This window comes from Enhydra lutris, unplaced genomic scaffold, assembly GCF_002288905.1.
Source record: "Enhydra lutris kenyoni isolate GAN:26980312 unplaced genomic scaffold, ASM228890v2 scaffoldscaffold9, whole genome shotgun sequence".
NCBI classification, from domain to species: domain Eukaryota; kingdom Metazoa; phylum Chordata; class Mammalia; order Carnivora; family Mustelidae; genus Enhydra; species Enhydra lutris.
The window spans coordinates 18,003,641-18,021,072 of record NW_019154093.1 but is presented as its reverse complement, the minus strand read 5'-3'; the positions used below and the strand labels follow the sequence as shown (position 1 = coordinate 18,021,072).

Here is a 17,432-nt window from a genome sequence, read left to right as displayed (position 1 = left end):
GATCATCATTCTTCAGCCACTGATAAGTTTGCTGTTTGCTAAACTTCACACAAAAATGGGGAAAGTCTGAGTCTTTTGCTGATGAGATTTCAGAAAGCAATAGAAATAAGAAAGATGAAAACATCAGAGGTCAGAATAACCAGTTTCTGGTGAAGGTATCAAAAGTGATCAAGAGACAGAAAACACATGTTATATGTCTTTCCTTTTTAGAAGGTGGGATCCCCTAAGAGATATTAAACCCTGGTTTTATTTCATAAAGCTGGGCATCTTAGCTTTGCTTCCATTTACAGGGACTGGCATATAACAAATGCATGGCTGTGTGCTCCACGAAGATTCACAGGAGAGCAGAGGCCAACCTTAGGATGTTATGTGGGCATTAAAATAGTAAAAGGATAATTGCTGATAAAGGACTCCAGGGGCATACTCTTTGAAGGTTTGTAGGTACACACATTCATCAGTAGGGATGTTTTGCAATAGTAGTAGCACTCACTACCAGAATGGGGTTCAATTCCTTGAAATCTTGAAAAAAAAAAAGAAGTAATAGTACCCTTCCAGGTGGAATACTGTAGAGGTTGCCAGAATATGGATTGATTCATAGGGAACACATATTGGCTGTAATCATCAGAATGGGGCTCAAGAATTACTTTGATAGAAAGGATGAGCTAATACAGGGATGCTAAGTTTTAGATTAAAGTTTCTTAAGCCCTTCTTGGTTAAAGTCAGGACTGGTCCTTTAGGACTAAGTCATATTTGAGCCTGTTGGGTGAGGGTCCACTGTGGAGAGAGGAAGGATGCAAAGGCTCTAAGTTATCAGAATACTCCCAGCAGAAATGGTGACCTTTGTACAAAGTGGATCTTAGTTTCTATATTAGATGGTTGCTATGGAAATATTTTGATGACTGATTACCACATTTGTTTTTTTTAAAGATTTTATTTATTTATTTGACACAGAGAGAGAGATCACAACTAGGCAGAAAGGCAGGCAGAGAGAGAGAAGGGGAAGCAGGCTCCCTGCCGAGCAGAGAGCCCGATGTGGGGCTCAATCCCAGGACCCTGGGATCATGACCTGAGCCAAAGGAAGAGGCTTTAACCCACTGAGCCACCCAGGCACCCCACCACATTTGTTTTTAACCCATACAGTTAGTCACTACTTGATACCTGACTAATCTGATTATATCACATCCATTTTGTTAACAAATCCAGAATGTGATGTCATTTTTGAGACTAAAGGCACTTTGATTCTCAGGTGTGAAATAATCAAAGACCTTAGTTCCATTACTTTTGGGCAATAGAGGAGGTCAGCTTCCTGAAATGTAAAGCAGAAATACCTACTCATCTTATGTGTTCTACCAGTCTGCTCACGCTGCCACAGCAAAATACCATAGACAGGGGACTTAAACAGGAGATGTTTATTTTTCTCACAATTCTAGAGGCTAGGAAGCCCCAAATCGAGGTGCTAGCGAAGTAGGTTTCATTCTGAGATCTCCTCTCTTGAGTTGTAGAAAGCTGCCATCTCACTGTATGCTCACATGACCTCATCTTTGTGTACACAGCTTTAGAGAGAGAGGGAGAGTGTGTGAGCACTTATTCATGTGCAAGCTGTCTGCTATCTTTTCTTAGAAAGATGCTTTTTCCATCATGAGGGTTCTACCTGCATGACCTCATCTAATCCTGATTACTACTCAAACGTCCCATCACTTTGGGGGTTAGGACTTCAACATGGGAATTTTGGGAGGAGACCAACATTCAATTCGTAACACCTATTCTATTTCATGAGGTTATTAGAGAACCAGGTAATAGCTAACATTTATTGAATGTGTTTTCTGCTGGCCTTGATTCTAAGTACTAATATTCATTGGTTACTTACAATAATCAAGAATTTTATGGGCGCCTGGGTGGCTCAGTGGGTTAAAGCCTCTGCCTTCAGCTCAGGTCATGATCTCAGGGTCCTGGGATCGAGTCCCACATTGGGCTCTCTGCTCGGCGGGGAGCCTGCTTCCCTTTCTCTCTGCCTGCCTCTGCCTATTTGTGATCTCTCTCTCTCTCTGTGTCAAATAAATAAATAAAGTCTTTAAGAAAAAAAAAGAATTTTAGATACTATTATTTATCTCCATTTTACAGATCAAGAAACATGAGGTTTAAAGAAGTAAAGTCAAAGGTGATCAAGATCACAAACACATAAATACATGCACAGTCTGAATTAGCTCTAATTTTTCTTCATATTTCTCTTAAGTGTGACCCATCCATTAATGCTCAGGTTAGCTTTCTCCTCCTTGGGAAGTTTTCTCTGATTGCCTTCAACCTTGAGAGATTAATCTCTGATATGACTTTTTTAAATAGCATTAATTGCCTGTACCATTCTCGTTAGCCTCTTCTTTTAAGCTGCTGTTATTCAACTTTGTGTAACTTAACCAAGGTAAATTACAAGCATTTCACAAGCATGGGCCATAACTTTTATCTCCTTTATCTCTTGCTTTTAGAATACAGTTAGTGAGGTTAGTGGGTAATTATCGGTAAGGGTGATGAAGTGCAAGTGTCGGGAACCTCAGTAACAGCTGGATCTCTAAAAATAAAAGAAAATTATAAATCTGTCTCTGTTAGGGTAGATTTATAAATGGTTTGTGGAAAGCAGAAGACATACTGGAGTTTTAATATACTGATACTTTTAATATTACATTAGCTGCCAGAAAGGATATATACCAAGTACAGAAATTATTACCTTAATTTTCAAAGTTAGCACGTGTGGAGAATTAGGTTCATTATGTCCATATCATTCTTTTATTTCTGCTGCTGTGGCCAGCTATACATTATTAGACTTTATGGAAGAGAAGTTGAGCTGGGATGTATTTTTATTTTTAATTTTGAAAAGCACTTGAAGTAAGTTGAGTCTTACTGACTTAAAGGGTAAAGTTGGCCTTGTGTGCAAGACATTAATGTTTCAGCTAGTCACTGTAATGGTTCAAGACACTTGGTAAACAAACAAGATCTTGTGCCTTAAAAGAAAGCTAATTAATTGACTGACTATTGACTCTCCTAGGTCTCTCTATATATAATCATTTCTTTTTTTTTTTTAATAAGGTGGTTTGGTAAAATAAAATATAGAATGTTAGAATGCTTTTGACTAGAATGTATAAGGAAGTAGAATTGCAAATTATGGTTCTGATTTGCTTGAATGTCAATATACAGAGATTATAATACTTAAGTGTTGACTCCTTTAAGTAATGAGGAAAACCCAAAACCTGCATCTGCAATATAGTGGTCTTTATCCCAGGAGAGATTAGAATAGTTTTATGATCCACTTTGTTACAAGATACTGTGTTAGGAACTTTCATAAGCAGTATAATTTAATCATTACTATGACTCTCCGAGGCAAAGTAGGCATTGTCTTCATACTTTTAAAATGAGGAATGAAACACGGATTACTTAAATAACTTGACCAAAGTAATATATTTGGTAAGTGGTGGAATCAGAAATTGCATTTAGGCTTGTTTGACTTAGAACTTGAGAGTAACGATGTTGATGAAGAAGTTAGTTTATTTTATTTATTTTATTGCCTCACATGTAATACCTGATATAGTATTTAAAATAATTTATGAAAGAAATACATGAGACAGATGAGGAATATGAGACTTAGAAAGGTTAAATAATGAGTTCAAGGTTATACAGGAGGTGCTAGTGACTGAACTGTAGTATGGATGTATTTGTCACAAGGTCTGTACACCTATGCTACCACACTCTAAAGCTGGTCCTCTTGCCGTTATACTCACTTGACTCTAGTGTGGACTCCCAAGAATGGGAACACTTGCAGTTTGGCAATACCTATCAAATATATATATTCAAATTATATTTCATCATAAACTGGTTTATCTACTAAAGATTATCCGTTCCATGTAGGTGAATTGATTTAGCAACAAAAAATTATTCTGGTCTATATTCTGATATCTCTACCTCCAATGAAAATAGTATTTGTGTAATCACCTAATTACTGAAGAATGGATACAGATTTTAGCTTACCATGTATCATCTTTACTCATATGGCATTGTTGAAGGATTTTAAGATACTTTTGAATACTGCTGTTGAAATTATAATCATAGAAATCAAAGAAATTATAAACAAATAAACATAGAAATCATAGCAAAAATCAAATATGAAACCAAATTTTCTTCTTTTTGATATGAAATATCTATAATTTAATTCTCTTGTACATCCTTTTTCAGATCATGCTCATCTTGGCTGCTACCGACCCAAGGATTATAAGGTATGTAAGTATAAATCACAGAATGATAACTGTCCTGGCTTTCACATAAAAGCCATAATGCACATAAATATACATTTCTTATATATATGGTCAGAGATTATTGTAATCATTTAGTCAAGAAAATGGACAAACAATATTGTCATATCATAGAATATTATTATTTTGGCTACAATGTCAAGTGATAGAGCAGACTTTTCATTGAATGTCTTTGTACAATAATTTGTGGCTTTTGATTATTCATTTAGATCAATTACTTATTGAATGTGTTTGTGTATGTGTGTGTGAGAGAGAGACATAGACCAGAGAAATTGGTTTTTATTTTTAGTAATAACTTGCACAGTACTATTTCTCAACTTCATTTATAGACCATCCTTACAGTTTTTAGAATATCTACATGTAATTTGTGCTGTTTTCTTTAAATTCACTTTTTATTTACCTCACTACTATAAATGAAAAATCAATATCTTATGCTTTAAATGGATGATTGCTCTAAAGGATACAGTGAAAACAAAACAATGTTACAAAGTTCTGGCTAGATAAAGGTTGTTTTCCAAAAGCTCTGAGGCATGTTCTCTATTTCTTAAAATGAGATAAGCAACGATAGAGAGGTGTAGGAAACATACCAATAGCTAACTGAAGGCTTCTGACTAAAAGAGAATTGAAAAGATAATACCTGTTTTCTTTTGTAATTCAGTGTTATTTAGCGTATGTCCATGTGCCATGTAAAATAATCCTGTGTATCATCTAAAATCACTTTGGGTACCATATTAAATTATCTGCCATACCACTAATAGTTTGTGTCCTCCATTTTGATAAGTATCATCTCAGAGTTTGTCTTTTCTGTTCCTAAGTGAAAGCTTTTTGATAAGGTGTGTCAGTGTATTTGAGAAAACAAAACAAAAACAAAATCATAGCTTTCCTTATAATACCTTTGCTTATTTACTTGAAGACAGTCTATTCTGTGTTTACTAGCACTGACCAGCATAGTTTGAGTATTTTGCCATGCTTTTGGGCATGATAAAGGAAATATGGAACAGTTAATGAATCAAGGCACTGTATGACTAAGAACTCAAATCTAACAGAGTATCAGAATCATCTAGGTGGAACTTTTTAAAAAGTCATTCCAGGTACTAAATTGAAATTGTTGAGAAAGGAGACTGGAATTTTTAAATTTTTAACACATTTCCAGGTGATTCTGATGCAGCTCTCTTGCCATCTATCCAAGGATTGGCGTTTGAGAACCACTAGCATAGACTGAGTATAGCATTGGTATTGGTGGAACTGTTTCTTACATAGTGTGTGTATATGGCTGTGCCCTTGTTTAAGGCTGATGCTGCAAGAGTGTGTGCTTGGCATTATTCACCTGGTGCAGATCTGTCCTATTATGTGGAATGTATTACACACACACACACACACACACACATGTACGTGCACACTGGTGTGTGTAATATATATGCATGTGTACACACATAGGTCAAAAAGCATAATATTGGGACGCCTGGGTGGCTCAGTTGGTTAGGCAGCTGCCTTCGGCTCAGGTCATGATCCCAGCATCCTGGGATCGAGTCCCACATCGGGCTCCTTGCTCAGCAGGGAGCCTGCTTCTCCCTCTGCCTCTGCCTGCCATTCTGTCTGCCTGTGCTCGCTCTCTCTCCCTCTCTCTCTGACAAATAAATGAATAAAATCTAAAAGAAAAAAAAAAAAAAAGCATAATATTCCTTATCTTGTAGGGTAGCCACCCTCGTTTGGTCTACCTAAAGGATAAGCCTGTCTTTATACATTTCCTTCAAGTTATGCTTCATGATTTTTATAATCATGTATTTATTTTCATTTTTATTTGCATCTTTGTTTAAAATATGCTTGTTTTCCTAATCTCTAAGTTCCAGGGTGGTAGGGACCTTACTGATCTGCTTATTGATAATTGCTAGTACCTAGCATATTAGCTGATATATGGTGTGGATTCCTAATATATGTGTATTGTGTGAACAATTTTTTTTTTAAGATTTATTTAAGAGAGAGAGAGAGAGAACAAGTGGGAGGGGCAGGGGAAAGGGAGAGAGAATCTCAGACAGACTGCCTTGAGTGTGGAGCCCAACTCCAGCATGACGTGACACAAAACCAAGAGTCATATGCTTAACCAACTGGGCCACCCAGGTGCCCTGTCTGAGTGGGTTGTTAAGATAAAACAAGTAAACCAAATATATAAAAATACAGAATGGAGAGACAGGGATAAAGTTTATAGGCTACTAATCTTTATCTTATTAGAGTGACTGTATTCCAGCTCTATGTTAGCTGGTCCATTTAAAGATAGGTGTATATATTTACAATCTTCTTTCCCACATGAATTCTTTGAAAGAACTGAACTTTAATTCTCTCCCACTCTCATTTCTGGATTCTTCACTTTTAGGGTTAGAGTGAAGTTGATCATTCATATTATCCTTGTTAAGGCAGTAGGTGGTAAGTAAACTCACAGGATTATTTTTATATTCAAGGGGTAGATTTTCATTGAAATGCATATATAGCATTGAAGACTGCTACCTTCTCTATGGAAAGAATAAAGGATCTTATAGGCACATAGTAGCTGGCTAATAAATATTCAGGGAATAGAACACTAGGATTTCTACAAGTAAAAATAAGTCATAAAGGTGGCAGTGCTTACAAAAAAATTTCTGGAAAAGGACTTTGCTTGAATTCTGTTGAGAAATATATTTTGCATAGACAAGAGAAGGAAAGCAATGTAAAAAAGTCTTGGGATTTATATATATACAGGGTCCTGGGAGAAAAGAGAAAAGAGAAACAACTAGTTTCGTTTGAGTGGAGGGTAAGTACTGAGGAATAATGGCTTTTTAACATCCTTACTTTTCTGTTTTTCTTACATCTCCTTATCTCTATATCTGCTGCCTCCCCTTTTAAGATTTGTAGCTGTTTGATCATTATCTATTCTTTTGACCAAACTCAACTCTCTTTACCTTGGAAGCCTTATAACCCAACTGTTCTCATAAGTGCTTGTATTCTTTTCACTTCTACCATTACTCCCCCGAATCATTGACTTTTCTCCAATGTAGTTCCAATATGCCTGTGTCGTAGGCATTCATTTAGTATATGGGTTCTCAGTGGAGATTGTACCACTGTCAAGGTGGCATTTTAGATATTAACAGGTACCATTATTACAGTAATTTAGGGGAAGTACTCTTGATATTTAATAACCAGGGATGCTAGATTTTCTGTAATAGTGGGACAATGCCAAATGGTGAGGAATTCTTATGTCCCACATGGCTTTTAGCTGTCTCACCAACCATAATGGAGGTGGAAAACATGTTCATAATTATTAGAACAATTCTAACTCTACATAAAACACAGGTACCTTTATATTGTTTTGAGATACATATTATAGGAATACAAATATATTATAAAGCTTATACTTTGTTTTGTTAAAAATATATGGTATAGTATTACACTGTGATGAAGTATAGACATTTATTTTCCTGGTTTTCTTGTATGGAATGGCTTATGATCTTCTTACATTTTAAAACTGCAAACTATTTATGTAAGTGAGTGTAAGCATCCATTATGTTTTCTAGAATAGTCATGCTTGAGCATTTATGTATTAAAGTACATATTTTAGGTCATGTTCCATTAATTTCTCTTTATACTACAGTTAAGACAATTTGTTGATTTTTAATACATTTCATTTCAAGATATAAACGGAGGCAATACAAAATATTTGTTTTTAAATGAGGACTTAGTTTGGGCTACCATAATATATATCATAGACTGGGTGATTTAAACAAGAGAAATTTATTTTATCACAGTTCTGAAGGCTATGAAGTACAAGATCAGGGTGCCAGCCAGTTTGGTACCTGGTGACAGCTCTCTTCCTAGCTTGCAGACAGCAGTCTTTTCACCATGTCCTACATGGCAGAGAGACAGGAGTGCACGAGAGTGCAAGCTCCCGTATCTAAGAACAGTAACCCTTTCAGATTAGGACCTCATCCAAAAGACCTCATTTAACCTTAAACCCTTACTCCAAATGCAGTCACGTGGGAGTTAGGACTTCAATATATGAATTTTACAGAGAGACAGTTCAGTCCATTGCAGGGACTTTGGAAATGAAGGTTGAAAAATCAATGATGCCATGTGTAATCAGTGTATGAGTAAATGAATGGATATACATCTAATAACAGAGTATTTCTGGAAAGATTAATAGAACCCATTTTACCTGGGTCTTTATAAAGATAACCTTTCTAGCTTCAAATTGGCCTTCAGTCCTGTTGATCATTTTGTTCTCTTGTTGATTCTGTAACACATAGTCCAACCTAAGTTCTACTTCTTCTCCTTCTCGTTTTCCATACATAATGTCATATTCTACTTTGTCAGAGAAAATGTCAGTCAGTTGTGGATGGAATTATCTTCCATTATCTTCATCTCTACTTCAGTCTTTCTGTTAATTTCCACTTTCTTTTTCCTTCTACTCTGCCTTCTTAATAATGTTAACACCTTCTTTGCATTTATTTATTTATTGGCTCCATCTCTTTTGACCACAAACATAATAATAAAAATCAAGTTAAATGTATACAATGGGTTCCAGTTTTAAAGCATTTCATATGGATTATATCACTGGATTACATGTAGCCTTATAATTGAACAATAATTTTTATTCCCATCTTAAATGGCAGAAAACAAATTCTGCAGAGCTCCTGAAAAAGAAAATACCTCTCAGTCTGCATCACCCTATCTTTTTTTTTTTAAAGATTTTATTTATTTATTTGTCAGAGAGATAGAGAGAGTACAGGCAGGCGAGTGGCAGGTAGAGGCAGAGGGAGAAGCAGGCTCCCTGCAGAGCAAGGAGCCCGATGTGGGACTCGATCCCAGGACCCTGAAATCATGACTTGAGCCGAAGGCAGCCACTTAACCGACTGAGCCACCCAGGCATCCCTGCATCACCCTATCTTTATCATCCTTTCTTTCTCCTTCTTTTTACTACTAGACATTCAAATGAACATTGCTTCCACTTCTTTATCCATTACTTCTAAACTATTTGGGGAAAATGAATTTTATGAGAACTCTCAAGCTGGAGAATTCTTATATTTCTTTGAAAGGGATAGAAAACCACCTTAGTGGAAATGGAGAAGCAGACCTAGCTTTAGGCAAAATTTTGATATACATGTGGAATATATGGTTGATTTCGAGTAGCCTTACATCACTCTTAGCATCCTCAAATGCCTAAGCATCGCCTTACTACACTGGGTGCCTCTTGGACTTGGAAGAATATGGATTTAATGTGTCTTCCTAAACCCCTGAAAGTAAATGTAATGTTTTGTTCATTTTATCCTCACTTGCTATCAGGCATATAGGTATCTGGTGGACACTTACATAATGTTTGAATTTGTGAATAAATATCACATCAAGGTCAGAGTTTTCTGCTTGGATTTTTTTATTCCCTACAACTTAGTTGTTCCTACTGCTCCTGAACTTACACACTGTTCCCATGATGTCATCACTATCCTTCTCCAGGTCATGTCTGTATTTCTACTTCTGGATTTTTAACTCATTCAATGTAATGCTAGATGTTCTGAAACTTTACTATTTCAGTATCTTAACAAAATATAAGTGTATTTGTCATTAACAACACAGTGCATCTGTTTCTTAAAAGCCTGGCTGTGACCTAAGTCACATCTTATATTCCATTGACAAGAATTGGTCACATGGCCATATCTAGAAGCACAGGAGGAAGAGTGGCCAGCAAGTAGAAACCTGGTTAGGCCACTGATCCCGTTCATCTTATACCACATAAGAGGGAACACAAATTTTAAGGGAGAGCTAACTGTACTGACAGTCTGCCCCTCTGGACACAGAATATCTCTGCATACCTTTCTTCCCTCACATAGAACATACTCATGTCCTCCTCAAGAAAGACCACTCAGAGTTCCATGCAGGGGCGCCTGGGTGGCTCAGTTGGTTAAGCAACTGCCTTCGGCTCAGGTCATGATCCTGAGTCCGGGGATCGAGTCCCTCATTGGGCTCCCTGCTCAGGAGGGAGTCTGCTTCTCCCTCTGACCTCTCCCCTGTCATGCTCTCTCCCCCTCTCACTCTCTCTCTCAAATAAATAAATAAAACCTTAAAAAAAGAAAGAAAGAAAGAAAGAAAGAAAGAAAGAAAGAAAGAAAGAAAGAAAGAAAGAAAAAGCAAGCTTCCATGCAATCACTTGAGTCTAGCTTGAAGGCCAGGATCTTTGGGTGATGGAGGGAGAGTCCATCAGATCTGCATTGGGTGACCTATGAATTGACATTCTCTTTCCCCTCTCTCATATTCCCACCCTACCTGAACCCCATTTCTAATATACTCTGTTAGAGTAGGAACAGGATAGCTGATAAAATGGGATACTTGGAAAAGGAAGAACTAGAAGGTAAAGAGCAATTGTCAGTCTGCAGCAATGCTGAATCCTGCCAGGCTTGCCATCCTGTTACAGAAGGATGTCTTTGCATAGACATTGCTGAAATTATGGTGCTTACAACAGTAACTGTATGGTTTAAAATTATAGTGTAAATACACGAAAATGGCTTGAATCTAACTTGGAGGGGCTACAGACCTAAAGTGAGGCAAACACACGAGTCTGGCAATATTGGCCAGTGGGTTGCTTGCATACTTTGTGTCTCCGGCCCCTTGTTGTCTCCAATAGGAGACCTGACACATCCATAGTTCTAGGAAGATGGAAGGTTTGGGAGCAATTTCTCCTAAAGGTATGTTTTCCCATGGAGAAAACAAGAAAAAAAACTGAAGTAGTTTCATGATATTTTGACAAGTGACACAGGACAGAGTTTTTACTATAAGGATTGTGATGTGGTAAGAGTATCGGAGCCTGTTCACCCATGGGCCTGACTGGAGGATGGATTTAGTAGCTTAATGTTTTGTTCATTTTCCCATGACCTTTCTCTTATAGACTCACAAAAAGAAGTGACAAAGATAGAGACATATAAGTATTGTTAATGAAAGACAGACTTCCACTAGGGATATGAGTTTTCAGACCTGATCACATAATGAAAAGATTACTAAAGGGTTCTGCATTCCTAGAAGACAAAGCAAGCATTTGGGAAGTTGAGCAAAAGGAAGTCAGAGCCCAGACTCAACACCAAGATTCACTCACCTCACTTTGTAGTCAGAGAAACTCCCAGGAGGGAAGCTCGAGAAGTCTCAGAAAAATAAAGTTTCTATATTGAAGGTCTTCACTGTGGTAGCAAGGGTATATCTATTAATATATTAATGGGCTTCTAGGATTGTCTACTGCCAACTCACCAGAAGTCCACCACAATAACTGAATAGTCTGTTGATACCAAGCAAAATTGGGTTTGTGACATAATGCAGTAAGGGAAAGCCATCACCTCGACAGTTGGAGTAGTGTCTCTGAAAGGGGAAGGTTAAGGGCAGGTACTTATAGGGTTTGGGGGTCTGAACTCCAGTGTTTCAAGGTAGGGCTTTTACTGAGGGAATCTAATTGACAAAATTTGTGATATAAAAGTTTAGGATTAAGGGACACAAAGATTGGGGTCTTAAAGCAAGTCTTGACAAGTAAACAGTTTATTTGATAAGGAAGGATTTGTCCATTTCAATGATCTGTCCTGAGAAGGGAATTGTTTACCCAGATTAAGAATCTGTTGTTTCGAGAAGGGAGTTGATTGATAATTGAGCAGACTGCTTTCAGGTAAATGACTTATGGGAATGTCCTGAAGCAAATGATGGTTATTTACTGGTTTGTAACATTATTTTGGGGGGCAAGAATTTCCTTAAATTCATGGTCAAGTCATGTTCAGGTAAGTGGGCCTCATCTCTTTGTTCTGATAGTTACACCATGTGAATGCAGGTGGTCTCAGTTCTCACGTGGCTCACTAAAGTTATAAATGCTTTGCCATCAATGTGTTGCACATTTTTTGTTAGATCTATTCCTAGAAACCTTATAGTTTTGGTTCCTACTGTAAAGAATCTTTTATGTAAAATTACCTTTTTGTGTGTTTTATTGATATGTAGGTTTGAAGTTGATTTTTGTATAACATTCTTATCATATATATTCTTGAATTTTTTAATAGAAGAAACTGCAAATAATCATCTGCAAATAATGAATTTTATTTCTGCTATTCAAATTATTTCTCTGTCTTAACTGATTAGAATCTTCAATACAATGTTCAATAAGAGCAGTAATAGTGGATGTGGCAGAGACATTTATTGCTTATTTGTTATTCATGTCCTCTTCCATCCTTTCAAGCCCTCTTTCAGGTATATAGGGCCTACTCTATCTGGGCTATGAAGGAAAATTACATGGATCCCTTCCAGGTTGAAGCGTAAATGAATTGGTATGAACTCTCTCTCATTGCAGAGATAATGAGGCCTCATGTTCTAGATCATACAGCCATAAGTTGTTCAGTGTGCCTCATCAAAACAGTCCTTGGACAGTTTTGTGAAGTGTAATTTCTCTTGCTAACCTCTCTTACTGTAAAGCACAGGGGGAAATGAACCTTTATTATGTTAAGCCACTGATTTTCAAACTTAATTTGCTACTGCAACATAGCCTAATACAGTGTGCCTTCTTGTCTTGATCCTGTCTTTGATAGGATCATGTCTAAGGTTTCACACCTTTGAATGTTATTTGCAGTAGATTTTTGTTAAATATCCTTTAACAAGTTAACAAAGTTCCTTTTGAAATTCCCTGTTTGCAAAGAATGTTTTTTTAATTATAAATGGATGTTGAATATTATCAAATGCCTTTTTTGTAGCATCTATTGAGTTGATTAATAGATTTTCTAATATTAGCCTATCCTTGTATACTTTGAGTAAACCCAATCTGGTCATGTTATGTTCTTTTTCTTTAATGTTACTAAATTTAATTTTTTAATATTTTATTTAACATTTTGTCCATAGATGGTTTCTAGTGAGGGTGCTCTATAATTACCCTTCTGCTATCTATTAGTGATTTGGTAGCTTTATTATGATTGCATCATAAAATTAATTGGAGATGTCTTTTTTCTTTTGGAGGACAGTTTGTTCCTGAGCTCTATATTTTGGGTTGTTAGTAAATCAGATTGTGAGACCATCTTCTGTGAGACCCTCCTTTTAGGCATCCTGAGGGGCTTGGGCTCTGGGAGTTTTCCACTTGGGAGATCTGCCGTAGGTCTCTCATATGTCACTGGCCTAAGACCCCCTTACTTGGTAGCTATTCTACTTTGCTTCAGTTTCCTCTGCTATGAAGTACAGAGGATTAAAATATCTACCCCATAAGACTGTTGTGGGGATGAAACAAGTTATTTATATAAATGCATAGAACAGTGGTCTAAGAAGGGACACACACACACACACATACAAGGATTGATTTAAGGAATGACTTATCACTTTCATTGCATTATTTTAGAATTTCTTCTAAATCCTCCAGTGTAAAGGAAGTACATCTTTCTAAAACCAAACCAGATAGTTGAGCGTATGGATTTTTAAACTAGATAAGATAGGAATTGATTACTTACTTGAAATAGGATTCACTAAGGAATTTTCTTGGCAAAGAAAGAGAAACTAAGAGAAACTGCTCTTAGTTACCAATATCTGCTTCTGTCTTCTTCTTCTTCTTCTTTTTTTTTTTTAGGATTTATTTATTTGGGAGGGAGCACAAGCGGGGAGGGGAGCTGGTGGAGGAGAGAGAGGATCCCAAGCAGGCTCCCCACTGAGTGTGGAGCCTGATGTGGGGCTTGATCTCATGACCCTGAGATCATGACCTGAATCCAAAAGTTGGAGCCCAACTGACTGTGCCACCAGGTGTCCCTGCTTCTCTCTCTTTGGATGAGAACTGTACTTTCTTATCATCAAAGCAGTACCTATACTGAACTTTTTTCCTGCACTCCTTATTCTCAACTACTTCCCAGCTAATTCCGTTAGAATTATTTTTATTTATTTCTTAAATTTTATGCCCCACAACAAAGGAGAAGTTTTAGAGCATGTTGTTGAGTACAAGGCACTAAGTAAGCTTTCAACAGATACTTGATGGATAAGTGGATTTCCTGTTTCCCATTATACTTAGTAGTTAATTCTTCCTTCTATTAATTGGATCTTGAAGTTCTTATAAATATAAAATGTTTTGGGGCGCCTGAGTGACTCGGTTAAGCCTCTGCCTTCAGCTCAGGTCATGATCTCAGGGTCCTGGGATCGAGTTCCACATTGGGCTCCCTGCTCAGCAGAGAGCCTGCTTCTCCCTCTCCCTCTGCCTGTCACTCTTCCTACTTGTGCTCTCTCTCAGTCTCTCTGTCAAATAAATAAATAAAATCTTTAAAATATATACATATATAAAATGTTATGGCCATTAATATGATTTAACTTATCAGATTATCATGTAAACAACTTTACAGGAATCTCATTTCATGAGTATAGTATAACCAGACCTTTATATATCACAAGTTTGAAAAGTGTGTCATTTCCAACATTACATTTATGAAATTACAATTAATTTTATATATGAAGCTTTTCTACTTACAACAGTTTTAGATTGGGTCAAAAATACTAAATTTTTTATCTTGATACATTTTAACATTTGCAATCTTGAAGTTGTTACATATTTGAGGTCTCAGCATTTAAAGGATAATTTCCATAAATGAAAAAAAAAAAAACCTTTATGCTGAAACATGAAGATTGCTATAAACAAAGGACATAAATATTATTCTGTCTCATGAGCTACACCCTTTGCTTTGTGTTTTCACTAGTCTTACCACATTTTTGTGGCAAACCTGGGAGATCCTTTGCCTGGTTTATAGATAAGGAAAAACTTGGAGGGGAAATGACCTGGTCAGGCAGGGATTTGAACCCAAGTCTTTGGACTGTAAGCCAGTGTTCTTGAGGAATCATCCAGGAAGGGAACTCTTCTGTAATGAGCCAAAGACATTAATATTCCATTTGATTTCTGAAGTGAATAAGTAACCTATGGAAAACTCATAAGAGCTATGGAAATGTTTCTTAAGCTAAGGTTTAAGACTGAAAGTTTGAAATGGATTCTTATCAAAGACTCACCCCCTCATTATACATTTCAGTCCTCCATGTAGATATAAAACATTACAGTACAAATATTTACTCTAATTCCATGCAAAGACTACATCCTGGCTCTGATCCCATTGCACAGTTACTTGTTATATACCTCTTTAGTTCTAATTTGCTTCCTCTTTGTTTTATCAGTACTTGTTTGTTCATGTCTGCCATCATGGATTGTAACTTCTTTGAGGTTTTGTCTGTGATATTTATTTTTATCAAAAATATATTGTGTATTTATCTGTGTCTTCTACCATGTTCAGTACTTTTTACATAAAATATGCTTAATAAATGTTGAATAGTATTGAGTTACGGCATGCACACACACTCTCTTTCTCTCTCTCAAATATATAAGTAAAATCTTTTAAAAAAAGAAATTAACAAAGAGAACACAATCTCTCTAGCATAAGCCAAGGAGCTTGTATTTGGATATAACTCTAGAAACAGCATTACAGCACTTTTTCTTTCTTTCCTGTCTCTCTTATATATACTCTTAACATTTGTTGACCATGGATCTCTTTGATCTTTTTTTTTTTTGACATTCACTGTGCTTTTACTTTATCTCTGTGAACAGCTAACAGTGGAACAATTTTCAATTTTTTATTCAGTCTACATCATATATTTCTTGATCAGTTATTTGGGACTGTAACTGAGCCATTTGAATCACATGCTATTTTGTTCTAGGATGAAAGCTTGATTCAGCTCACTGCTGACTCATCATATGTTGCTATAATTCTGGAAAGCAGTGAAAATTGTGGTAGTGTTGAAGCAAAAGTTGTATCGGACTGGTAGTTCAATAATAAAGGACATATTTATTGTATAACTAATTCATATACCTAGGCATTCTATAAAATACTTTAAATTGTAGATGATCTATAAGATAGCTATTATTAACCCTATTTTACATATGAGGGAAATGAGTCTGTGAAAGATTAGTTGGCTTTTCTAAAGATCAAATTGACCTCCTTTAAGGTCAGATATTTACAAAATAATACTTCTAAAACATTGACTCATAAAGGCAGGGACTTTGTTGTGTTCAATGCCATTGTCCCAATACTTAAAATAGTGGCTGGAGGCTAGATGTTTATTAAATGAATGCAGTTCCCCTCTCTCATTCTCTCTTGAACTCAACTCCAGATTATCACTCCCATCACTCCATCAGTGCTACTCTTGCTGATGTTACTGATGACCTTCCAATTGCTAAAATACAGAGGTCTATTTGCAGTCTTTTCTAATTTGATTTATCAGAGGTATTTAACTCAGTTACTCCCCTTACTTGAAACGCTTTCTCTCAACTGACAACACATTCTCCTGTTTCTTCCCCTTCTTCCCTGGTCACTCCTTAGTCTCATGTTTCCTTCTTACCTTCCCAGCCTCTGAGTATTCCTAGGACTCTGTCTTCAGATGTTTTCTTCTTTCTATTTATGCTCTCTTCCTTGGTGATACCATGCAGTTCCCTGTCTTTAAATACGATTTGTATTTTTATCCTGGACTCTTCTCCTGAATTCTACTCTACTGTGTTGTGTGATTAATAAATTAATATGTGAAGCTCAACATGTCCAAGAGACAGACTCCTAACATCCTTCCATCCTTCCGGTTGGAAGGGTATAACTAAATCATACAAACTCAACTCTTCAGGTTGATTAGGCTGAAAGACTGGTGTTATCTTTGACATCCAGTCCATCAGCAAATCCTGTGGCTCTCTCTTTCAAATACCTTTTGAGTCTGATTACATTTCACCTCCGTTATCACTCTGACCCAATCCAACATCCTTTTCCATATTTTATTGTAATCATTTCCAAGCTGATTTCCCTCCCTCTGCCCTTGGCCCCTCTATAGACAGTTCTTAACACAGTAGCCAGGGAAATCTCATTTAAAAAAACAAACAAACAAACAAAAACAGTCACAGCATAGAAGCCTAAATCCTTTAAATCTACCTTTTTAACTTCACTGCCTACTATTGAGTTCAGTCTTGTTGGTTTCTTTGCTATTTCTAATATACCAGGCCATGCTCTCCACCCCACCTCACAGGGTCTTTACATTTTTTTTTTTTTCTCTTTCGGAATGATCTTCCTATAGATGTCCCCATGACTTAGGTCTTGTGTTCTTTACTAAGGTCTTCAG

General features: G+C 36.6%; 1 protein-coding gene across 1 annotated transcript in view; it reads left to right on the top strand.

Moving 5' to 3' along the window:
* LOC111143213 (spermatogenesis associated 6) overlaps window positions 1–17,432 on the top strand; it is a 142,007-nt gene that overhangs the window by 73,446 nt on the left and 51,129 nt on the right. Inside the window, exon 9 of the mRNA XM_022496779.1 lies at window positions 4,219–4,259. Within this exon, the coding sequence (XP_022352487.1) occupies window positions 4,219–4,259 (41 nt within the window). The remainder of the gene's footprint in view (window positions 1–4,218; window positions 4,260–17,432) is intronic.